Source organism: Pteropus alecto, unplaced genomic scaffold (genome assembly GCF_000325575.1).
Source record: "Pteropus alecto unplaced genomic scaffold, ASM32557v1 scaffold40, whole genome shotgun sequence".
NCBI lineage: Eukaryota > Metazoa > Chordata > Mammalia > Chiroptera > Pteropodidae > Pteropus > Pteropus alecto.
The window spans coordinates 4,605,790-4,631,946 of record NW_006431919.1 but is presented as its reverse complement, the minus strand read 5'-3'; the positions used below and the strand labels follow the sequence as shown (position 1 = coordinate 4,631,946).

The 26,157-nt window shown below is 37.9% G+C and overlaps 2 protein-coding genes across 3 annotated transcripts in view; one reads left to right on the top strand and one right to left on the bottom strand.

Annotated features, from left to right (window-relative positions):
- Nucleotides 1–2,912: 2,912 nt before the first annotated feature.
- On the bottom strand, nt 2,913–22,907 carry MFAP3 (microfibril associated protein 3). The gene is made up of 3 exons (XM_006906442.3): nt 22,855–22,907; nt 12,584–13,040; nt 2,913–9,204 (listed from the first exon to the last, which is right to left on the bottom strand). Exons 2-3 carry the CDS (start codon nt 12,876–12,878, stop codon nt 8,411–8,413), a joined length of 1,089 nt encoding a protein of 362 aa, XP_006906504.1. The 5' UTR covers nt 12,879–13,040; nt 22,855–22,907; the 3' UTR covers nt 2,913–8,410.
- Nucleotides 22,898–26,157, top strand: part of FAM114A2 (family with sequence similarity 114 member A2) — a 30,302-nt gene continuing 27,042 nt past the window's right edge. The window contains exon 1 of one of the 2 annotated variants that reach the window (XM_025043056.1): nt 22,898–23,004. The gene's annotated coding sequence lies outside the window, so the exon portion shown is untranslated. Of the gene's footprint in view, nt 23,005–23,700; nt 23,819–26,157 lie in introns of those variants that run through there. The other variant, XM_025043057.1, reaches the window with a different exon arrangement.

The window sequence follows — 26,157 nt, the reverse complement described above, 5'->3', positions numbered from 1 at the left end:
GAGGCAAAGATATTAAATGATTTCTTTAAGTTCATACAATTAATCACTATTCACCCATCCATCTATATCAATGATGCAACAAATATTTAATGATTGCCAACTTGGTGCCAAGCTTTGTTTTTGTTGCTGGGAGTACAATAGGAAATAAGACAGATAAGGTCCCTGTTCTCATGTAGCTGATGTTCTACATGGGGGATATAGATAATAAACAAATAAACAAATAAATTAATCTCAAATAGTGCTATAGACTGAATGTTTTTGTCCCCAAAATTCACATGTTGAAACCTAATCCCCAACATGATGGTATCAAGAGTGGGCCTTTGGGAGGTAATTAGGTCATAAGGGCGGAACCCTCACAAATGGGATTCGTGCTCCTATAAGAGAGAGAGGTCTCTCAGTCCTTTCTACCATGTGAAGACACAGTGAGAAAATAGCCATTTGTGAAGGAGAAAGCAAGTTCTCACCAGACATCAAATCTGTTGGCACCTTGCTCTTGGACTTCCCAGCCTCCAGAACTGTGAGAAATAAATTTCTACTGTTTAATCTACCCAGTTTACAGTATTCTAACAGCCCAAATGGACTAAGACAAATAGTGACAAACATTATGATAAAAATAAAAGTTATTATTAGAGAGTTATTTAACCCTGACTCTAACCTCAATGTTGGAAGCACCTAATACTGTATAGTTAGGGAAGCCTCTGAAATGCTGACAAATAAACTGAGATCTGGATGCCAAGAATCCAATAAAGGGAACTTTGGGGGGAAATCCTTCTAGGCAAGGGGAACAACAAAACGAAAGGTTTTGAGGTGGGAACAAGCTTGGTGTGTTTGAGGAATAGTTATGTCAGGGTGGCTGGACGTCATGAGTGAGGTGGAGAGAGCTGGGTGATGAGATCCGACACACAGAAAGGAGCCAGCTCATACCAGGTCTTGTAGGCCATGGTAAGGAGTATGGATTTTCGTTTAGAATTTTCTTGTAGTGATGGGAAGCACTGGAGAATATAAGCAGAGATGACATAATGTAATTTATGCTTTTGAAAGTTCATTCTGGTTGCAGTGTGGACAAGAGTGAAAGCAAGGTCAGGGGAGCCATCAAATAGTGTAGGCAAGAGATGATGTTGTCTTGGACTAGGATGGTGTCATTGGAAGTAGAGAGCAGTGGATGGATTAGATATGTTTCCTGAAACAAGACACCAGGACTTGCTGACCTTTTGAACATGTAGAGTGAGGCAAATTAATCAAGGATGGCAAGTTTTTGGCTTGAGCAAATGAGTAGATGGTATTGTCATTTACTGAGTAAAGGTGATGGGGGGTAGACACTGATGTATCTTTTTGTTATCAGAGCAGGGAATCGAAACTTCTGTTTTGGACATATTAATTTTGAGATGCCTTTTAGAGATGCCTGGCCAAACAGAGATGCTAAGCAGAGAGGTGTTGGATCCACAAGTCTGAAAGAGAGCATTTAGAGTTGGAAATATCCATTTGGGAGTCTCCAATTAAAGATCGTATTTACAACTTTGAAAGTGGGTGATGTCACCAAGGAAAAGAGTGCTGGTGGAGAAGGGGCAGCCAATGCCTCATCTCTAAGTCCCACACTTACCTATGGTCATGGTCATACATTATAGCATGACAATTTCATCCCTCTTATTCCATTAAACATTTGCTGTCTCTTCTATATGAAAGGTGTTACCCTAAAAAATAAGAGGCTATAAAGATGGGCAACTCTCAAGTTGCTCACAAACAGGTAAGAAAAGAGTAACAGTATAAAAAGTAGAATATGTGAATGCACTTCCAAGAATGTGGAGGGGATTCTCAAAAGATAAACTTGGGAAGACAGGTTGAGAGCTGATCATGGAGGGTCAAGAAATTGGATTTTCTTTTTTCCGCTTAGATGATAGGACACTATTGAAGATTTCTGAGTTCCATAATCATATTAGCACTTTTCCTTCTCCATCCATGGTTTATTCTTTTGCATCTAGTTGAAATCTCAGCCCATCTACAAAGTATCGCACACCTTCTGCTACCACTCCTTTTTAACCTTTAAGTCCTCCTGTTTATAATGCTCATCCATTTTAGCAATTGAGGACACACTGTTTCTTTCAGACGGTTTATTGTAGGAACATCTTTTTAATTGGTCTATGACTTAACTCCACAGTTTGGGCTCAGGGAGAGGAACATAAGCTCTCGAGCAATGCCTGTTGCTTCAAGTGTCATCTCTTCAGGAAATTCTTCTCTGACCTCTAATTAGATCAGGTTCCATTGTTCCAGACTCTCATAAAATTATTTTCCAGCACACTTCTCCATTTTCAATTAAACATGTCCGACTATTTGAATAGGATATGTATTCCCAGAGGCTGAAATGCCCATAGAGCAGAGGCTACCTCTGATTTTGTTCATGGTAGTATCCCTAGTTGGTGTGCAACAAACATTTGTTGAGAAATTGAACGAATAGGGGTGGCCTTAGGTATTCAAGGAGGCCAAAGGGCTTAAGTGGAATAGCCTCCAACAAGGTCCAACTGTTTGCCAAACATTTCTGAAAGAGCAAAGAAATTCACATAGCAAAGCTATCTCCCAAAGGGAGTTACTCCTGATAAACTCCTCCTCTGCTTAGGAAAAATTTCCCAGAGGGTGGCTCTTCTATTGGGAAAGAGGTCCCTTGAAGGCTAATTTATCATCACTTAGGACACTTGAGTCCTCCCTTTTGCACAGCTGAGCAGGAGGCAAAGCAGAGTGTTCCCAACTGTCAAAAAGTATGAATAAGCACTCTGCCAGCAGCCACGGATCTTCTAGGCAGATGGAGCGACATATGTATATTTACATATATATTTCCTAATCAATAGGTTCCAGCAAAAACATAAAAACTCAAGAACATAATTGGAATTTAAGGGGCTCTGAAGGAGTTTAATTCCTTAAAGAAACTTAGCACAATTGTTTTTGGGTTTTTTTTTTTTTTTTGCTGCAGGCGACTGCAGGAGAAAACAAATAGCATTATCTGAATGATCAAACTTTCTTCCCTTAATATGTAAATCTCTTCTTCCAGATTAGGCACTCCTAGTATTTCTTCTAAGAAATGAATTTCTGGGGCCAGCCAAAAAGAGCTTTGAAATCTTTTAACTGCACTTCTGGCCCCGGCCTGCTTCTGACTATCTTCCTTCACCAGCCACAGGCTTGTTTCTTCTATTTCTCCAATAGGCCAGCCTTGCTCTCCTCTAGGAACTCTGTCATTGCTTGTTCTTAGCAAGAGGTCAGTAAACAGGTTAATGAATAAATAGGCTACAATAAGCCAATTATGCCCCAGGAGACTCTCATAACTTGTCTGATGTTTGAGACACATGTATTGGAAACAGTATAAGTGACGACTTGAAGATTTAGCCTAAGATTTATTTATTCAGATTCTTCCTTTGAGGAAAATGGTTTGCAATTTTCTCTACTACGGAAGCACATTTTGCTCCTGTAATTTATGTGAAGATGACCTTGTCACATATTACTAGTTGTTTACAATTTCCATTCTTCCCTCCTTTCTTAATAGAACCCTTTAAGGCAATGTGTCCAGTTAAAAATACACATACTCATCTCCCCAGGCTTTCTTACAGCTATAGCAGGTAGCCATGTAACTTAGTTCTAGCAGCTGAGCAGCAGTAGCTGGGTGAGGCTTTGGGAAAGCTATGGCCTTCTTGATAAAAAGGTATAGACTCAGCTGCTAAGTGTCTTTTGTCCTTTGACCTTCTACCCTTCTTGCCTGGAATACAGACAAGATGCTGGAAGTGAAGTTGTTGCCTTGTGTAGCAGGTGCTATCAGTGCTCTGCCCATAAAACCCTGTCACACTCACCATTCCTATATTCACCACAGGCTTCCCACAAAAGCTCCTGTGATTCTGTACCTGAAGGTTTTTGCTGGCTACAGGATCATGTTTAGCCCATGTATGGCAGGTTTGAAGTGCCAGAGTTAGTGATCTTGGGAGTGGCCCTCAATGACAAATGGGAATTGGTATGTGAATAACCCAGCTCCTTGGCCTTCAGGCGGAACAACTTTGAGGAATGAACTACATACACTGGGGTAGGCAGAGATCCCTGAGGTTCCCAGTAGGAATGAACACCAGTTGCCCAAAGCAGTGACCCACTCACTGGCGCACCTGTATCGGCTTTTCTTTTTTCCGTCTCGCTTCCCCACCCCCCTGCCTTCCTGGGATCGCCTTCCAGATAGACTTCCTGCACATGAATCCTTCTCTCAGGGACTCCTGGAGCAAAGCTATATTTAATCCTCATGTTAATTTTGTGAAGTAGGTGCTATCAATTCCATTTTAATGAAGTCCAGAGAGGCCAAGTCCCATGATTACATGGCTAGTGGTGGAATCAGAACTCCATGTCTAGTGATTTTTTTGCCATATGGAAGCAGAGGCTAGATCTTCATTCTAATGAGTCTGTGGCACTGAAGCAGTGACCGGCACCTCCACCTGTTCTCTTTGCCGGTCTTCTGAGATCCTGTGCTTTTCCATCAGCACCCTTCACTCCCATGTGACTGCAGTTGTTTGCTTCTACCGGAGACAGCCTTCCCACCTGCCAAATCTCGTCATAAACTTTACGTGCTATTCATATGTTCTCCAAAACATGTGCTAAACGCTCTTATCTGCAGGCCTTTGCTCAAGCGCTTGCCTTTGCCAGGAATGTCTTTCTTCAGAAGAGGGAAACAGATGCATTTGGGCCCAGTAAGGATGACCTGGTAACTCTATCCTCATGGTAACTGTGGGCAGGACACCCATGTAAGGCCAACAGTACTGAAAACATAAAAGCTTAGTAAATATTTGCAAAATTGAAATGGGTAGCCATGGTGGTATCCAAGTTAAATCCAAATTTACTCCTACTTAAAACCATTAACATCAAATTCCATCACACACAAAAATGAATATACACTCTATAGAAGATTGCAGGCAAATGAAATATACTCCATTGAACATTTAATATATTACAGTCAAGGATTTTTTTAAAAAAGGACAAAATTATAATGTACGTATTCATGAAAATGGTGACCATTTAAACATCATCTGAACCAAAGCAAATAATAATACTCATTTACTTTTATGAAATGCATTGAGAACAACATTACTGGCCTAGATGAGAAAAGATTGTGCTCTCTCACTGGTGACTCAAGAAATAAGATATACTTGTGTTAGAACTGCTGGTATGTAGAGATAAGGCTAGCACCCATGATTGGTTGGACTCTGGAAAACAAGCATGCCGTGCTTTCATGCCACTCCAGGACACAGGAGACAAATTCTGATCTAGGGTGAGACGACATGCAGGGTGTGGAAAGGACTGGACCAAGGGCTTCACTGAGGCTGGAGGAGTGGAAGAAAAGCAATGTGCTTTGAATTTAACATGTGTGTTAAGTGAGGCAAAGAAGCTAGGAGCCTTCTCACAACCATCCCAGGTCAGCGACTCCAAAGATTATATATATGTATCTACACATGTATGTATGTGTATGTGTGTGTGTATATGTATGTATGTATGTATGTATGTAGTTGGCAGGAAATACAAATGCTCACTGGGCCAGACTCAAGAATTAAACTATCATAACAGATGCAGTTTTGAGAACAGATTTATCAAACTACCTATAAACTCAAGTTGGGTACCAGCTCAAAAAATGCCTGTCTGTCTTGTTTCAACTGGTAAAAAATCTATAAAAATGTTTACATGTCTATTTTTGGTAAATTCATTTCACAAAGCCACTATTTCATAAAGACAATAAGGTTCATTAAATACAAGGAAAAATTTATAAATGAGATAACTACTTCAAATACATCTTGTTCAATAAAGGCATTTTCACTAACTATAAAATCTAATGACACAAAATGATAATTATACCACAGTTACTATCAAAAGACTTTTAGATTGTAGTTTAAGCTCAAAAGGGTAGATTTTACAAAAAGATAACATGAGACTATTAATAATATATGAAGAGTATGTGATTACAGAAAATACTAGCAGGTACGATTTTCTTCCTCTTGAAAACTAGCTTTAGTAAGTAATACCAACTCTGATTAAATTTTGCCTACTTTAATTCCTTATTGATGGCACCATAATCTGAAATATTCAAAATAATCCAGTTACTCTGGCCACGAAATTAAGTCATCATTATGTTTCTAAAATAATTCATCCAGAATATACTTGAGTAGCCTAGTCTATACTTATTATACAGTATTATGTAAACGTTAATAGTTTTTTTCAATATTTCCTACATTTTTCCAAAGTTCTGTTTCCCATGACTTCGATCATTAAATATGACTACCTTAGGGTTTTAAACACTCATGTCCATTATGAGAATATGTTGGGGAAAAATCCATTCTCTTTAATGTGACAAGCTACACTCTAAGAAATGACCCCAGAGATGCTATATTAGGATAGGGTTAGAGGTATTATCTGAAGATCTGAGGAATGTTCAGGGGACAGAGCTCAGACAAGGGATTTTGAGAAGTTTTAATTTTTCAAGAAAAACATTCTGAGAAGGGAAAAAGTGTTCTATAATCTAGGGTATGTTTAAGAGCCCTTGCTCTCATAACCGAATGTATGAAAACAGTTTTCCTTAAAGAAATACAGGTCTATGAGCCAAGGCAAGCTTTGGCTAAATGATTGGTAGCTTTTATTTGGCTCTGGAGGTTTCCATGGAAACAGCCTGAGAGACAGAAAAGGCAGCATTATCATTTTTATCTGTAATGCCATCTGATAAAACTGCACATTGATTCATTCATGTTATCCAGAGCAGATATATTATTTCTGATAAGCCTGGACAAAGAGAAGCAAGAGTTCTATTTGGTCATACTTTAAATTTCTTACCTTCCTCCATTTTAAACCTTAAATTAAAATCCTGATTAAACCTCCTCTGAACATTTCCCTAAGGACCCGCTAGTTCAAGTAATGCTTCAATAATCAGAAGCCAAATGAAGAAATGTGAAGTACCAAATGGAGCTCCACTGCCAAGTTCTTAAAATTATATGACACCAAGCTTCCTGTAGCTGAAGAAATTATTCTGAAGAGTATTTACAATTCCATTATATCAGATCTCAGCCAGGCAAGAAATACAGTCTTAAGTGTTTATTATACACAGTTGAATCAGGTAGCATCATCCATAATTTGTCTCCCTCCTTATGGCTAGATCATTTGTATGTATGTGTTTGTATATTTATCTATATATCTATCTTTATTTAATATACTTCATAGAGTAACACGAACTACACACTATTATCTAATCTTATTTCAGGTTAGTGCTTTTGAAAAAGGCCAAAAAAGCAGCCCTAGCTCAGAAGTTTATATCTGAAGTACACAAAAATAAAAACTTCAACAACAAACATTAAAATATAAACAAATAATTTAAGGATGCATGCAACCCTTAGCACCGTATTTAAAAGACCACAGAGGGCAAGAGGGTTGACAGAGGTCTAAAGAGGAATCCATCTCTGGGTTTTCCCCAGGAACGGAATCCCAAACACAGAACCCTCTTATAGAGTCCAGTACTTTTAAAAAGAGAAGGCCTGAGAAAGTCTATTAACAGAAATGTCAAAATCCATGATTTACCAGAGACAGATGATTTGACATTGTTTCTTATTCTAAAAGCATTGAAGACATTATTCCTTAGGAACAAATTGCTCACTTTTGAAGATCAATTGAGAAATCACTGCCAGCTCAATGAACTAAATGACACCTCAGTAAGTTAAAAAGACATGATATATCCCCCCAAAGGACCAGTGTAATCATGGAAAGTAGTTTACTAATGAGCAGTTAGCTTCCTGATACAATATAGACATGGACTACGCTGAAAAGATTTAACCTAGCACATACAATTATATACTCCACAAGGCTAAAAGTCTGAAAAACAACATCTTTAAACATTATGGCACTGGTGTAAAAATATAAACCACAGAATAAAGTCTCAGCTTTGTCCTTTCCATAAAAAAGGAACTAAAAGTCTAAGGAAGGGCTTAGCGATGTGCTGAAGATCTTGGTGGCTTAAAGGTGACAGGTAAAAAGTTATAAAGCTAGAAACAACTTTATATATCATTTAATGCAAATCCCTCATCTCATTGTTGGGAAAACTGGGGCCTCAGGATAAGTGTCAGTCCCAGCTCATGGAAGAGCCATGACCGGAAGGAGAAGCTGTGGGACTCTTAGTGCGGCACATTCTCATTACGTTCATCTTCCAGGTTCCCTTAAGTCTTAATGTGTATCATTTAATCGAGCTCGAGGAATATGACAGAAGTATCAGATAGGAAAAAATGCTGCATTTTTAAAGATTTTGGCAATAATTCTGATGTGCTTAATATTTAGGGGAAAATCCCAGTCATCATCTGAAAAATGTTATTTCCTACATGACACAGGTTCCTTTTCTGAGACCAGTTTTAGTAGGTACTGGAATATCTCACAGCTGGCAGTTTTCAAATGCCCCATCTTTATAGCTCGAGTTTGACTCAATAGATCTCATATCGTCAGGAGTGCTGAAATGACTGCTGTCTTGAGAATCTGTACCAATACTTTTGGTCTCTGACTGAAGGTGGACAGAAACCTGAACTGCTATTTCCTGGCCTTGTTCATTCAGAGAACCATCATCTGAATCTCCTCCTGGGGAATTACTCCGCCCCATCTCTGGGTTAATGACATAGATGCCATCTTGAGCATTCAAAGCAGGTCTTTCTTTAATTCTTTCTCCCATGTCATCAGGGTCATCCATTCGCACAGCCTCAAACATCTCTTCAACGAAGGCTCTGCAGTTTAGAATAAGGGGTGGAAGAGGGACGCTTCTTGCCAGTTCTTCAATGTAACGAGCAAATTCCATGGTTTTAAATTGTGTGACTTTGGCAAGTTCCAGAGTCTTGGCGGAGGTGATAATGGGGATGCGTTTTGCAATTTCAAAGGCCTTCTGAAGTTTCTCGGCCCCTTCAGTTCTGAAGAATTCATTGATAGCCTTCTCGGTCTTACGAAGATGGCTGCTCATCATGCACAGCCGCGTGACATTCAAGATGAGAGTGATAGTAAAAGCAATCAGGCAAACAATCATGTAGTAGACACTCATGTCTCCTGAGGTGAAGATAACGCGCAAGGTGACAGAATAGGAGGCACGAGTTGGAGAGGTGACGAAACATGTATAAAGCCCACGGTCATCAAAGGCTACGTTGGTGATATTCAGGAAGTTATCAGAAACCAACCATTTTCCACCTGATAACCCAACAGAAACAAAAAATTACAGCATAAAGAACATTATTACTAAATATGCCAACTGCTGTATCAATATTCCACTTCTTCATGACCTTACTTTAACTCAACTCATCCATTAGATTCTGCTATTTGTTCAAATCATGTAAGAAAGGGCCGACTGCTATGTCCAGAGTCAGAATTTAAACAGCCTGAAATTTAGGAAGTGAATCAAGATCTTCCTTCCAGACAGTAATGATTATCATAGCTACCTCTTCACTGCTAAATGTAGCAAGACTTTCAGGGAGACAGGTATGTCTCTATAATGTTAAATGACTAATCTTAAAAAAAAAAATGTTTATATGTACACAGGCATACCTCAGAGATATTGTGGGCTTGGTTCCAGACCACCTCAGTAAAAGTATCGCAAATTTAGGAAGTGAATCAAGATCTTCCTTCCAGACAGTAATGATTATCATAGCTACCTCTTCACTGCTAAATGTAGCAAGACTTTCAGGGAGACAGGTATGTCTCTATAATGTTAAATGACTAATCTTAAAAAAAAAATGTTTATATGTACACAGGCATACCTCAGAGATATTGTGGGCTTGGTTCCAGACCACCTCAGTAAAGCGAGTATCGCAATAACACAAGTTATGACCTTTTTTGCTGGTGGAGGGTCTTTCCTTTAATTTATGGGGAAAAAAAAAGTGCAACATTTGTGGAGTGCAATAAAGCAAAGTGCCAATAAATGAGGTATGTCTGTATGTGTGTCAACACCACAATCTCTACCTACACATTTTCACACATTAGAAGAATATAAAACAAATAAAAATATAAAACAGATATGTAAAACAATGGCCATTTCTGGGGTGATGGGTTGTAAGTAATAGTTTTCTTTCTTTTTTTTTTTTAATTTAACTATGCTTACTTTTTGATAATAAACTTATATAACAAGAGACTAAAGTTCTTTTTTAAAAAGCTCTACCAATTTAATTAATTTGCTTAATTACTAACTGGCTAATCTGACATGCCTTCCTTGCACATGTTAATTTGTGTTGCTAGAAAAGGTTTATAGATGATGGTATTTTGACTTTTGGCAAGAGTAACTGAAGCACAAGCCAAAAGATATGTCTCCAGAGTCAGGGTAAATGAATAGCTGGGTATAGAAAATAAAACTGCCTTTAAGATACCTAGGCTTCTGTTTTTAACCTAAAACATGCCACTTCTTTCCCATACATGAAGGTATCTTCATTCCGGGAACACTTATACAAAAGTATAGAAGAGTATGAAAAGCAGAGCATACTGACCACCCACCTTGATTCAACATCCTTTAATATCCTGGCTCTGCCTGCAGAATTCTCATGTTTATGGTAAATTCTCAGTATACTCTGTGCTTTAACTATGACAGCCATTCAAAGATGGGATGAATGGGCTAACTGAAGGTATAGGTAGGTGTGAGTTCTCAATACCTAGAGATAGTGTTCCAGAAGAGGATGGCTGACTGTTAAGCACTACCCGAATGCCTAATCCTCAAGATCTCTTTCATCCCTGGGATTCTATGGTTCTAGATTATTTTAGTGGCACATAAATCAGTAAGCGCTCTGGACTCTGCCCATTTTTATCATCATCAAAATTTATCTAAATTCTACGGTTATATCTAGGAGTCATTGCTTCACCAATGTATAAAGAGGAGGAAAATACATAACTATAAATATAGTCATTATTCCATAAGTGTCTGCCCTATGAACCTGGATCTATGAAAAAGATTCCCTATGAATCCAAGGTATGATGAACTATATAGATTCCATTTATCAACCACTATGTTATGACCGCAATCTAAACTCTCTAGCTCACTTGCTGATAATAGCTCAAGATTTATGAACCTTATACTAGACTGACATGCTCTTTAAACTGGTCTCACTTGAGATTCATAAAATTTAATACAATTTTCCATAACTGTGCTGAAAGCATCAATAGTAGATGTCAGTGGTTTTCAAAGTAAAAGCAAAATAGGAAAATAAAATTGCTGTTCCAAATCGCTGGTCTCAACTTAAGCTTTGTTTACATTATGATCACATCAATTGAATAATTCAAATCTCAGATGTGTTTGGTCAGGATCTTACAGCCCAGTGGAGGTAAGAGTTTTGTACAGTGGGTCCAAATGTGAAGCCTCAAAACATAGTCAAAATACACATTTTGGGAACCAATCTAGAGATTCTGATTTAATAGGTCTATATTCTTAAGAAGCTAATTAAAAATACACTGTTCTAACCCTTCGATCTCTTCAAACTCTTCAATCCCTTGGTGGCCAGTTACTCAATTTGTAGGTTAAAATGTTTAGCATACATCTTAGAAGGAAACACCACCTGTCTCCTTTTCTGTTTTCCACTCTAATATGAATAACCAAATATCCTTTATATTCCAAGAGATTAGACTATTTTTCTAGCAAAAAAAAAAAAAATAGGGGGGCTCCTCTGAAAGTACAGCTTGTGAGATCCCAGAATTTAATCTTTATTTCATTGATTTTTCCTGGTGATTTCTTTCTTAGGTACTTTAACACAAGTAGTCTTCCAAAAACTCTAATGGCACACTAGTTCAGTAAATAGTATCCTGATTTAAAATGTGTTCACAGGTTCACAAACAGCAAAATCAAATAAAAACCTGTCAAAAAATAGACCTTGGTTACATTACTATGATGTCTGTGCAATTTTTAAGACTGAGAGACCAAAATACAAGAGAAATTCTGTTTCCAGTAAATTAAGGTATAGAATAGAAAAAAAAAAAAAAGTGCTGGAAAGGCTTTCAGAGCTCCTTCTCAGTGCCCTTCTAATTCTCAGAGAGACTTAAAAGTTTTAAGCACAAATCTAGAATCATTTAAAAATACACCCTGGATTTCCTCTAACATTTTCAGTAACTAATTTCTGAGCAAACATTTTAAAATTTATGACAAATTTATTTAAGTCTAGCTAAAATCCTTCTTGCTGTATTCACGCAGGGCCACCATACTGTACTATCCATATTATAGTCTAGGTGAATGGTGCCCTTGGAGTTACGCAGTGCATAGCTTGTAGAGCTGTATGCAGCAGTCCTGATGTAGTCCACTTTCCATGATAAAGGAAACCAATTCGCTAAGAGGAAAGCAAATAGCTCACTGTCATCATATTAACATCTTTTAAATTTATAACTATTCCTTACTTTTTCTTTTTCTGGTTAACTAATTATAACCATTCAGCTTTTTTTTTGATAGGTAATATACTCCAGGCCTTTCAAAAGTTTTAACTATTTATTCTGGTACCTCACCTTTGAGATTTCTTTTTGAATATGCTACAAAACCAAGAAGAGAGAAGTAACAGGAAATGAATAATCTTGATTCACATTCATTATACCCTGGCATAGTTACCTCTGCCTCTGTCATCCAGTTGCTGTCCTTTTGAGTTGTACCAATGGACATCTTCATAGCGGTCGACTGTGAGAAGACACTCGATTGAAACACTAGCTCCCTCTTTGGCTATGATGACATCATCACCTGAGTGGGAGCCTGCTGAGAGTTCAAAGCTTGGGGGAAACGATGCATTGAAGGAACTATGATTTGCTTCTAGTGGGTCTATTTGGTTGAAGCCTACATCTTCCAAAACAAAAGCAGCCGGCATAATAACACTCATCACTAAAGTGAATAAACAAGAATGTGGCTTCATGGAAAATGGAATATTGTTTAGTTTGGAGAATTCAAAAGCTTCTATACTATAACAAGAGTGCAGGAGGTAATTTATTGCTTGGTATTAAAGTTTTCCAAAAAAGTGGTAGATCCAAGTATATTTTGAAGTCTTCAGGATTAAAAGATGCGAGTGAAGACCAACCTAAAAGCAAGCCAGATATAAAGTTTAACCAACAAAGATTCATAATAGGGTGAAACTCTATGTTCTAGAAATGAAGAGATGTAAAATTGACTAGAATAACTGGTGCCAATATCAGGGAGTGAAATAGAACACCACCTAAAAATCCACACAGAGATGGTATAAAGGGCAATGAACTGGGAAATGGCAGACCTAGATTCTGATCCCAGGTTTGCTATTAACTAGCTGTACTTGTTTTCTCATCTGTCAAATGAGGGACTAGAGTAGACAAATTTTAAGGACTCTTTTAGTTCTGAAATTCTATGATTTCATTTCACTCTGACAAATTCTATGCAACAGGGAGCCAATGAGGCTAAAATATTTAGCCTAATGATCTCTTATTTCAATCTGCACCATTACCATCTGTTGTTATATCACTAATGTAAATCAACAGGTACATCATAATCATAACCATGAAACTCAAAATTTGAGTAGTTCAAGAACACAGCTATATTAGATATAAGTAATGTAGAGACAGTTGAGGTAGTTCTTTTCCTTTAATATTAGAAAGAAAACTGTACTACTGCCTACACAGAAATATACATATACTGACTTCTGAGGCTATAAACTTCCTTCTTGATCAAGAATGTTAGACAGAATGACTTTCCTTTAATAGTTTCTTCACCATCAAGAGACAAAATAAAGTACATTTAACAGTTTTTAGAATACTAAATTTCTAGCTTAAAGTCTATAAAATTAGTAGAGGGAGGAACTGACATCTTAAATGTCTAGTTGGTAAAAATGTAAATAAAAGCTACAGGGAAAGATTACCAGACAAATTTACAAGAAAAGTAAAATATCTTGAATAAAAAACAAAATGATATCTCGGTCTAAGAGTCTATGTGATTATGATCATCTTCCAGTAATTTGATTCCTCTTTTGAAGTCATTGACTCTCAAAGAAAAATTTCAACTTTCATTTCTATAAACTATGGGATGAAACACTTAGCTTTATGTCTCTTAAGGGCCCAAAATAATTAGTTTTGGAAATAATATTTACTCCCCTTTATACTTACATGAAGGCTTCTTGATCACATAACATAAAAAGCATTGGAACATTGTATTGTGCCATTAAACTCCTCAAAGTCTGAATTACAATAAACTAAAAATGTCGCTTAATTTTCATTAGCCCTTGAAAAGATGGTAGAATGATGACAATAATTTTCTATCTTTCAAATTTAAGGATGGACCATTTAGAGTGAAACAAAGAACTTCAGACTTCGTAATACATAATAACTGACTACATGCTTATTTCCATTTTTCCTCCCACAATCCCACTGAAATGACACTAAAAGAAACAAAGCACTTGGGCTCAGGTGTTCCCTAGAACTCTGATAAAGAACTCTTTATCCAAGTCAGCATTTTCCAAATTTCATTCATTCTTTCTACCTTCATAATTTTTTTTGCTATACCCATGTACTAAGTTATTATTATTTATGCTTTTTGTTTAAATCAACTCACTATTTTACTTATATACATTTTAGAAGGAAAGACTGTATCATATCTGTGGATAAAAGTAACTGTACACATAAACACAATGAAAACAAAGTAATGTTATTAACTCTCAGAGATATTGCCTTCTATGAAAGGCTCTGAGCTGGAGGACTGCTCTCTTTGTAGAAAAAACAACGAACAAAAACAAAACAAATACCCCTCACCAGACAGCTCCACTTTATTCTAATACCACTGCATTTCTTATCCAGTCATTCCTTTCCTCCCCACCCTTGCCCACCACTGAGTTTAGAACCACTACTTTAGACTAGAGGTATACATTTTCATCGATTCAGCAGTATTTATTGAGCACCTACTATGTGACAACCTACTGTACTACAAACAAAATACGCTAGATGCTACCTAAGGGAAAGTACAGGATGCTACAGGAGCACCCAACGTGGGAAGTCTTGTGAGAAAGTGGGATGTGCAATAGGACCTGAGGGATAAACAGGATTTGAGAATGGAAGAGAAGTGTTTTAGGTAAAGTGACAGGGGTCGGGGAAAAAGCAGAGGAATCACTGATTACAAAGTGTTCAGGGAAAAGAGCTATAACTTCTAATGAGAAGTGGGGGCCAGAGAGCACAGAGACAGTTTCTTGATTCTGGAGGAGAGCACAGTAGTCTGGGCCAACAGCAAAACTGAAGGTGGACTTTGTGAAATGGAGTGAGAGGCTGAAGTGAGTGAAGAAGATACTCATCCAAGATGAAGAGGCTAAAGAACTTAAAGGCTCAAGAGTGAGGTAGATCACCTGTGGGGACAGTGATGCCCCCTCTGGGATCAAGGCAGTTAGGGTAGGAGACACTGGAAGGAAACAGAAGAAATGGATTCACTTTCCCTGCTCTGAGACGCAGAAGGTTTGGGGGAATGAACAGCCTCCACATGAGAGGACTGTGGAGCAAATGGTGTCCTGGCACTGTCACTGCTGTGTAGAATTCCTTCTTCATGCAGCCTCCTTGAGCCTCCTCTCAAGGGCTGACTCTTCCTCCCGCATGGGTCCAGCATATATCTGGATGCAGGATGGCTCTTCTCTGACTCCCGGTAGCCCTTGTTGTTACACTACTCACTGAGCTCTAGTACATGCTGCTCTGTACTGCTAGGCAGTCTACCCCATCTCACCTATGAGCTCTGCAAACACAGGGACTATATTTTTTATTGCTATACTTCATGTGATGGATCTTTGTAAATTAAAGAATGTTATGCGACAGGGACCATAATTATTCAAACTGACATGCATTTACTAGTGCTTATATTCTCTGACAAAAAGAGCCAATGCTAACAATCTCAAAAGTACTTAAAGGCATAACGTCCGAAAGAATTCCTTGAACCAACTCCCAAATTCATGTTGTCCTAGAAGATAATGGTGGGAATAAAAGTTTACCAAGTCCAGAGTTTCCAAACAAGATTGAATATCACAATCGTCTAGAGAGCTTATTAAAAATATAAGTTACTTTTTCCCACTCCAGACCTACTGAATAAGAACCTCCAAGTTTGGGCCTTGGAACTTATGGTTTTTAATTAGCTCCCTGAGTGATTCTGAGGCAGAAGGTCCATGCACTGGCATCCAGAGATCATTAATATGCTTCATTACTTCAGAGATCACTAGTACACTTCCTCATTACCTCTACAACAGCCCTGTCTAATGGTGCTTCAGCATGAACAGTTCAATACGCGAGCTCACTCACTCGCATTCCATTCTGGATTAAGATTACTCTGGGACATCGTAATTGCAGGTCTCTGACAGAGGCAGGGTAGCAGTGCGGTTCAGGGTACGGACTCTGGAGCCAGATTTTCTGGACTCTAATCCTGGCTCTGCTTTTACTCAACCTTGCAACTTTTGTTAATGAATTAATCTCTCTGTGTCTCAGTTACCTTACCTTCAAAATAGGGAAAACGATAGTATCTATTCTCACAGGACTATTGCTAGGTCTGAATGAAAGAGCATGTATAAAATGGAGAGTCTGGCAATAGTAACTGAGTAAGCTCTGGTTATTATTATTGTCAATGGTCCTTTCAGGTATTGTGCTAAATTCTACTCATTATAGCAAAATCATTATTTGAGATAAATAAAATACTTTTACTCAGGATACTCTGCAACTATTTAAAAACCTTGGGAAAAGAGGGAGCATTCCATTATGTAATTTCAATCTTTAATTTTAAATTTCATATTTTTCTTTTCATTGCGAGTAAATATTTTGCAATAATACGGATCAAACAAACAGGCATAGTAAACTAAGGTTGGACCCCAGCCATGGTATGTTACATTGCTTTGAAGTGTCTTGAGTTTGTGGTAGAGAACATTTACTGTGATCTACCTAGTCTGTTTCCCTTTTTTGAGCCCTGCCTTCTCAGGTCCAGGAGGAAGACAACCTTCCGGCTGACTAAACTAATTAGAATCTTTGTTCTTGAATTTTGGAATTACGACACTGTGGGTTAGGGCTCTTTGAGGAAGAGAAGGAGTATAGGGGGCTGAGGCAGTCAGGTTTGGGCCACATACAAAGAGAAGCAGAGAGAAAGGACAACAAGAATGGAGAAGAGAAAGAGAATGGTAAGAGAGGAGCAGAGGGGAAGAGAAAAGCTCATAAATGCTACTCCAGCTCCTGATATAATTCTACTTCCTGGCTCCAATATGACTGTTTTGTTTGTTTGTTCTTTTTTTTCTTTTTTTTTGCCCTAAAGAAATAAACATCTTTATTCAATCTTATTCAAATTTATTCACGATTAAAACCACAAAAGACCAAATGTGCATATAAGAAAGGAAACAGAAAAAAGGCTAAGTAGGAGAAAAAAGATTAAGTTTAGCAAAAGTGTCTAAACTGTGGCTATGGCTACCAGGCAACCCTCATCATGGATCTCCTCTTCTCCTTATACACTAGAGTGTGGCACATAAACTGCCCATGAAGTCAAGATCTGCAGTTCCGGTCCAGCCATTTGTCTCTACTAGAAGTTTAGAGAAACCTACAAGACAGGGTCTAGAAAGACATTATGAACACTCTTAAACTGCTCTTAGGTCGAAGGTGGCAGAAGTACCCTGGTACACTGACTTTATGCCAGGGGAGCACGAGGTCTCATAATATCCTTATATGTCCAGTTGATTAAGACAGGCTCATTCTGGGCACGTCATACTCATATCATGGGCAACCTGAACACAAAGAACTTCTAGTCTGAGCTACTAAGAGACATAACCCACTTGGAGATAAGAGGCTGTTGAGCAGTTGGGAGAGAAAGTACTGGCAGAAGTATGTGTCCAAGGTTATAGGAACAGAACAAATCACCCTTGGGATCAGGATACCCTTGACTTATCTCTTCATACTAAATTTCTTTTTACTTAAGTCTGCGTGAATTGGTTTCTGCTACTTACAATGAAAATTACATTAACTAAAACCATTCTACTCATTAGGGAGCAATGATTTTAAAACAGCTCAGCTAAATCAGAGGCTCATCATGCACAAGATAAAGTCCTGGGTGCTGCAAGAGATGCTCAGTTGAATTAGGATATGACCCAGACCCTCAGGGATTTACAAATTAGTCTGAAGGCAGAGGTAGAAACAGCTAACTATATACAAGAATGTGTGAGAAATACTTAAAAGAAATATAATCGTACTATGAACACAAAAGAGAAAGGAAGACTTCATGAATTTTAGAAAGGTAATTCACTTGTAAGTTTGGGACTTCCCAAATTGTGCCTACTATTCTCAATGCAGCAGCTGACATGTAGATGCTAAGGAGAAAGTTCAAAAATGAAAATCAAAGTGCCATCTTCCTGCAAACAGGTAAAGAGGTATATGCTATGCTTGTGGATGAAGTTACTTGGTAGAATTTTTTATTATCTTGCTTCAACATGAGTAAGAAAAACAGAAAAGTGTAATACTCAAGTTTAATCCAACTCCTTTTTTATCTTTTAGGTATAGTAAAATGCAAGTATTTCCAGGATCATGAATAATCAGAAATGTAGATAATTTTACCCTACAGAACCATTCTGAATATTGGCTATATCATTTTAAAGAAAGAAAAAGAAAAGAAAGAAAAGTGCCTAAACTGTCATCCCTAACAGATTGCCTTGTTGGGGTTCCCGCCAACTTCTGTGAAATATTTTCATTCTGTTCCAACTCTCAACAGAAATAAATAAGGAAGTAATGTGGCTGATTTCCGTTCTCATGGCTCAATATTAAGTTGGCTGAGGAAGCTACTGTTTGCAAAAATAGTTCTGGGATAACTCAGAGGGAGGAAAAGCACTGATGCCCAGATGGTATTGGCTTTTGCTCCAAGTATACTGGGATATTAATGCTTCATTCTCCATAATGAAATGTGTTCTAGGCTTTATTTATGGCTCATCCACTCTTCTCTGGCTGCCCAGTTACACTTGAAAAATAGAGAAGTTCCCCTACTCCTGGCCCACAAATGGTCAAAGTGGCATTCTGAATTGGCAAAGGGGTGAAAAAGCAAACGAACAGCAGATTGTTAGCATTCCTCTATCCTTTGCAAAGAACAAACATAAAGCTGTTCTGCTTATGGTAACATTATTATAGGGATCTGTAACATATAAGGGTTACTAATGTTCAAATAGAAACCAACATTTTGAGGGCCATTTTCTAAAAAGTTTCTTATTAAAATAGCCCCTATGTTTCCAATAGTATCTTGGAGCCATCACACACCTCATAGCTGGCATTTGGGCACTCAGCTCAAACTTCAACATATTCTCTGGCATACTAAGAAAGAGCTTCTATATTTATTGGAGCTTTGCTTTAAACCCAGGATTATTTGTTACACGTATGCCTTTTATCCTTTTTGCCACAAGCATTTGCTGAAACTAATGGATGCAAATGTCAAAGACATTGATGTAGCAGGCTTAGATTTATGATCTCCTTATCCATTTTTTTTCCTTAAAAGTCTGAGAAATCCCCCAGTATTTCAAACTCAGACAAACTAAAACAGAACTCCTCACTCTCACCCTCAGATCTATTTGTCCAACATATACACAGCTGGAATGATAGCTACACAATACAATTCTTCCAGTTTTGCAAGATCAAAGTTACAGGATTGTCATGGTTCATTGGTTAGGTGCATCGGTTCTGGAATCAGAATGCCTGATCCTATCCCCAAGTGAAACTGTGGGCTTGCAAGGCCCTAGTTTTCACATCTACTGAATAAGGTTATTAACAGTAACTACCTCATTAGTTGTGAGCTACCTTATGAAGTGAACTAATGTGGGTATGTTATAAACACATGCTATTGTTATAATTATTTCACCTCTCAGATGATTTTCAATTAAATCCTTTGTCCGTCACCTAGGTCATAGTCCTTTTACCTTACCTGGATACCACACTATTTTTTTAATTTCTAAGTGAGTCTCCTTAACCCCAACTATATCCCTTTGTTATCCCAAACACTGCTCCTCTCAGCATTGGACCTAAACACAAATCCAAGAAAACAGTGATTTAAAAATCTATTAGTGATTTTCCATGGCCCATGAGATAAGCTTCAAATTCTAGTCCAGCATCCATAATTCTCCAGTAATAGATTTATGTGGCAGAACAAAGTAGTAGGCTGACCCCAGCAGTACCTGGATGCACAATTGCTTGCTGAAGAGATGAATGGATTTAGAAGTCACATCTGGTCTTTAGTTATACCTCTGTCACTATTTAGCTATGATCTCTAGTGGGCTTAGTTTCCTTATCTAGAGGCTAATTATCATTATCATTCCTTTCTTTGCTTAAATCTCATAATTTCTGTTTCCCTGTCATGGAAACTTAGCCATACATGTTTTACTGTAGTCTCTCCAAGTAACTTTTCACTTTAAAGTTCTGGTTCTAGTTGTTTCTTTTGCTTGAAACTTCCTATCCCTCCCCACCAATATCTTCCTGTGGAAATTCGATCAGCTTTACAATAGCCAACTCAAATTTCACCTTATTCAAGAAGTCTTCTCACCTAAACTCTTACCTCAACCCTCTTAATTTTAGACGGATTTCTTTTGCTCTTTCAATCCCCTGGCTCACTGAGTACTCGACTGTTAGACTTATCACTTTCTTTCTACATTATCTATTTGTCCCAAAATCTGTAAGCGTACAGATGACAGAGTTAAAAAACTCCTCAGTCCTTAGCACAGGATTGGATTCAATGTTTTGAATTCAGACACTCATCAACTTGGTAGAAAGGTACTTGCTACAAACTTCTGACTGATTTTCCAGAGTCTCAGGCTCTGGAATTAATGGAGAGATTTGAAGACGTGCGAATACAGCTTTTTTTTTGGGGGGGGGGTAAGGAGCAGAACTCTCTAGAGTGAATTTGATTTGTTTTCCTCACACTGCAATTCTTAGACCACTTACATCAAATTAATCTGTGCTACTTGTTAAAGATACAATTTCTTGGCTCCCTCCACTCTGACTTGCTGATTTGGCACCACTAAGGGTGAAGCCTAGGCATCCACATTTTTAATGTGCATAGTTTTAATGACTTACAAATCAAGTCCGTATTTCTTTTGACTGTCATAACAATACTGTAATTCAGCAATACTCAAAGTGTGGTACTGGGGCCTCTGGGAGACTTTTTCAAAATGATTTTTTAAAAACAATTTTAATAACAACACTGGGACATTATCTGCTCTTTTTACTCTCATTCTCACACAGTATGGTACAATTTTCCAGAGGCTACATGACAAGTGATAACCAGAAGAGAATGAATGCAGAAGGAGATATGAGAATCTGTCTTCTATCAAACCGGATATTAAAGAGACTAGTAAAAATGTGAAACAATGTCATTCTTTTCAATAATATTTTTGGTTTCCAATAATATTGGAAAATATTCTTCATAGAAATGCTACTTATGTTAACATGTAACGAATCTACCATTTTAAATAAATTAATAACTTTTTTGAAAGTTGTTTTAATATCTAAAATGGCAAATATTGATAGATATAACCTACACAGAAGAAACTTTTTGATGTTCTCAATAAGTTTCAAAGGTGTAAAAGGATCCCAAAACCAAAAAGTTAGAGAACTTTTGCTATAATTATCAGCAGTATTTTACAGATAAAATTAAGACACAGTTAAATGGCTTACCGAGATTCCATACTTGAACCCCAAATTCTATGAAAAATCAGAGGAAATCACCTATTTTATACTTATGCAGTTTGTTTATTGTAATAGGCATTTTAAAAAATGTATTTATTTAATTTAGTTTCAAGTACACAGTACATTAGTTAGATATCTATAATGTTCATAAAGCGATCCCAATTGCTCCCTCCCTCTCCTGGCCCTCCACTTAGCCATCATATTAATGTGAACTGCATTCCCTCTACCATGCTCCCCATCCCCGCGCCCAACTATCAACTACTAATTTGTAATAGGCATTTTTAACAAGCTTCCAGGTGATATCGATGCTCCTAAATTTGGAAAACCACCATGAAAGGCAAAGGAAACTATCCCAAGGGTTTTAGGAACTGACAATTATATATATGGACATTAAAATGATGACTCTCAAGGCATTAAATGAAGCTGGAAGACTTGAAAGGCCAAGTCTCTTCACCTCTCTGGGACTTAGTTTTTCACAATCAGGGTGTCTCTAATGCCTTCCGGGCTGTCAGTCTGGGTGTCATGCATTCACACTGCTCAAGGGCAACTGGAGATGCATCTTGCTGATAAGAGGTCAGGAGTAACTTAAAAGTCATGCATCAGAGCATGTCACTTCTCTGCATAAACCTTCAATAGTTTTCCACTGCTTTCTAAATAAAAGTCTAAATAAATCCTGTCCTGGCTCACAGATCTGTTTAAGTCTCTGGCCGTATCTTCCTCTTTTTGCTTCAGTCACGGAGGCCTTTTTTTCTTATCCTTGACCTCGCTAAGCTTGTTCCCACTAGAAGGCCTTTGCAGTTGCTATTCCTTCTCCAATGCACTTCTCTAGAACTTCATAAGGCTTACTCCTTCACTTCGTTCAGTCACATTATCCCTGTTTAATTTACTTTTAAGTACCCACTACCATCTTAGATAATCGTGTTTGCTGACATGTTTATGGTTGACCTCGTACACTAGGATGTCAACTACTCGAGAGCAGGGCAACAGTGGCTCGTAAACCAGTCTGTCTGTCCCAAGCGCCCAGGGTAGTGCCTGGAAGGTTGCTGGTGCTCAGTATATGTACGATGGCCGAACTTCTGCAGCTCAGGCCTGAACTTCAAAAAAAAAGTGCAGATACCCTAGCTTCCTTTACGTCGTACTCTAACCCGCTAGCTCGAATCCAAGCCCTGGCACTCCCAGAATCTCCTTCGCAGCGACCCCCACCGAGCCCTCACTCACCAGAACGACACCGAGCTCTTTGCGGGAGGAGCAGCGACTTGACCCGGAAGTGCACTCGGGCAGGCGAGGCCGCCTCCGCGCTGAATGAGCACTTCCGGGGCAGTAGGAGCGACTCGTCGTTGACTGTGGCGGCGGTGAGGGTAGCAGCGGGTAGGTTGTGGGGCTTTCCGGGAGGAGCTTGGCCCGGTGCAGGGGCCGATCTGGCGGTGTTGGGGGAGAGGAGGAAATGGGCTGGGGCTGGGCGCTAACACCTCATGGCTGGAGGCTGAGGTTGTGAAAGCGCTTTGGTTATGGAAGCGCAACGTTCGAGGAATTGTTTTCAGCGACGAGACGTCGTCAATTTAGAAGCGCATGTTTGCTTTAGACTTCCCGTATGGGACCTGTTTTTCTGTGTGGGAAGGAGTGAGAGCGCATGTTTGTCAGTCTAGACAGCCGTATTAACAACTGTAGTAATGATAGAAACAACCGCCGCCATAAGTACTAACCGCAGCTGTTACCCATGGGAAACTAACTGGTTGTGTGCCATTCATTCTCTGTTCCAGGCCCTTCACGTGCATCGTGTTTAATCTTTATAGGAACCCTGTCAAGTAGATATTCCTAGTCCCGTTTTGCAGATGAAACGGAGACGCAGATGGCTGAACTAACTTGTAACAATCACTGCAGTACAGAGTTGAAAGAAAGTCATTCTAATTCCAGAGCCCCTACTCTTAGCTCCTAAGCTAAAGCACCTTCCACTTCGGTAACTGTGCGGCTGGAAGTTCCCAAAGAAAATGGGGGAAAGTATATATATATTCGTTAAGTGTGTACAATTTTATTTTTTTAAAAATATGACTCAACCGTATAGTTTTGCTCATAATGTTCTACTTCTTGGAGTCTTTCTCCTCCAGTTATGAAAGTGACACAGTTACTACAGTATACTTGGAAAACTTACGAAAACATTAAATAGTGCAAATCCATGTACTTGGTATGTATACAAATCCATATACTTTGTGTGTGTGCATTTCCTGCTATATTATGAATCTGCTAAAAACAGTGATAGTACAGCCATTCTAACAACGGAAGTAGTGACAATAACAGTAATAATAATATAAACAGTCACCATCACAAAAAATTTTCTTCATACCTAGCTCAAATGCCTGGCACATTCTAGTTGCTCATTAAATTTTTGTTAAACAAATGAAAGAATAGAGATGACCAATGTTTAGTATTTTAGAGTGTGTCCTTCCAGTCTTTTATAAAATTATATAAATTATGTAGTATATATTATATGCTACATGTAAACTATATAATTATGAGTTGTAATTTGGAGAGAGCATAAAGAGAGTAAAAAGATAGTAAGAAAAAGTACATGTTCAGCTACACAAACATTGATTTTTGTGCACGAACTGTGTAGTCTTTCCTATTAGTTTCTTGGAGTAAGTGGGGCAGAAATTGTGTCTTAAATTATTTCTCAATCTCCAGAATTTGGTACCTAGTAGATACTCAAAAAATGTTTGCAAGTGAGTGAATGAATGAATGAATATTTCAGACTCGGTTTGTATGTGTGAGTAGTTATATCTAGATTTTTTTTTTTCTGTGTGTTTTGGGAATATATAATGTATGTGTATCATATAACTTTATATTACCTATGATCCACGGTGTTGTATAAATCTACCTTTCTAGACTTAAGCCTTCCCAGCATGCTTCTTTCTATGCCATTTTTACTACTCCTGGTTCTGTCATTCCGTACTGTTACATCTTAGGCCTTTGAGCTTTCTCATGTATTTCTATACCCTTGAATTCTCTCATTGGCATCTTCATCTGTAAAAATCCTAAGTGCCCTTTAAGGCAGGTATTGCAAACTCAAATGCATATAGGGTCTAATCAGGTACCATAAATAGTCAGGTTGATTTGGGTGAAAATTGTGGGGAACTAAAGAGCACTACCCTGTCTAAAATACCCCAACAACGCTTTGGCATGAGCCAGTTATTACCAAGACGAATGTGGGCCCAGTGTTGCCAGATCTTTCAGTTTTACAAAGGAAGTTAGAAATCTATATTCATATATAAAGTCTGATTTTAAAATGTTAACGATTAATGTGAAAAATGTTTAAATACTGCAGGTCAAATAAAAACATCTGTAGACTGGATTTGGCACTCAAAATCCCAGTTTGTGGCCACTGTTCTATGCTTATTTCAGATACTTTGTCTATGTTATTCCCTTGTCTAGCAGATTTCTTTCTCTTGTTCTTTTAACATTTTGTGTATTCCTCAATGCTGCTTCCAAGCTGTCTTAGTTATTAATATGTCTCTTTTTCTAATACCTTATAAATATTTTGATGGCATGGATTGGCATCAAAATTCTGCACTTAGTATATATTGATACAGAATATGTGCTTATACATACCTAAGGTCTCATTGTGTGTATATGTATGTATGTGTGAGATACTTTTATTTCTCCCCTGGTGATATTTGTTTATCCTGGAAACCAGCATCTGTTTTTTGTAAAAACACCAATAGTATCTTGGCTGTAATTGCTATACTTCTGGAAGGAATTGAATTGGTTAACATTGCTTTTCAAAAGCTGGTCTGATGTAAATCCTGTATGATGGCTTAAATTTCATAATCTCTGAAAGATTGAGGTAGGAATGATTAATAACTAATAAGATTTTAAAAAATGATAGCCAGTAAAAGGAAAAATTGGTAAGTTGGACCTCATCAAAATAAAAAACTTTTTCTTTGTGAAAGACCCAATGAAAAGAATGAAAAGATAAACTACAAAGTGGGATAAAATATCTGCAAACCATATATCTGACAAAGGACTTGAATCTAAAATATAAAAGGAGCTCTCAAAACTCAACAGTAAAAAAAAATCCAATTATAAAATGAGCAAGAGATACAAATAGATATTTCACTGAAGAGCATATACAAATGGCAAATGAGCACATGAAAAGACGTTCAATATCATTAGTCATTAGAGAAATGAAACTTAAAGCCACAATGAGGTATCATTACACAGCTATGAGAATGGCTCAAATAAAAAATAACACCAAATGCTGATAAGACTGCAGAGAAACTAGATCACTCATACATTGCTGGTGGGAATGTAAAATGGTCCAGCTACTTTGGAAAAGAGTATGGCAGTTTATTATACGATAAATATGTACCAGTGATTGCACTCTTGGCCATTTATTCCAGAGAAATGAAAGCTTACGTTTCTATAAAAACTTGCACATGAATGTGCATGCTGTTTTGTTTGTAATAGCCCCAAACTGGAAACAGCTCAGATAGTCTTCAGAAGGTAAATAGTTAAACAGATATATCC

Bases quoted from the DNA above. Each gene is read 5' to 3' on its own strand.
- MFAP3 (XM_006906442.3), bottom strand. From the start codon at position 12,878: ATGAAGCCACATTCTTGTTTATTCACTTTAGTGATGAGTGTTATTATG. The intron at 9,205-12,583 runs GTAACTATGCCA...TTGGGTTATCAG, and splicing joins ACTGGATGACAGAGGCAGAG to GTGGAAAATGGTTGGTTTCT.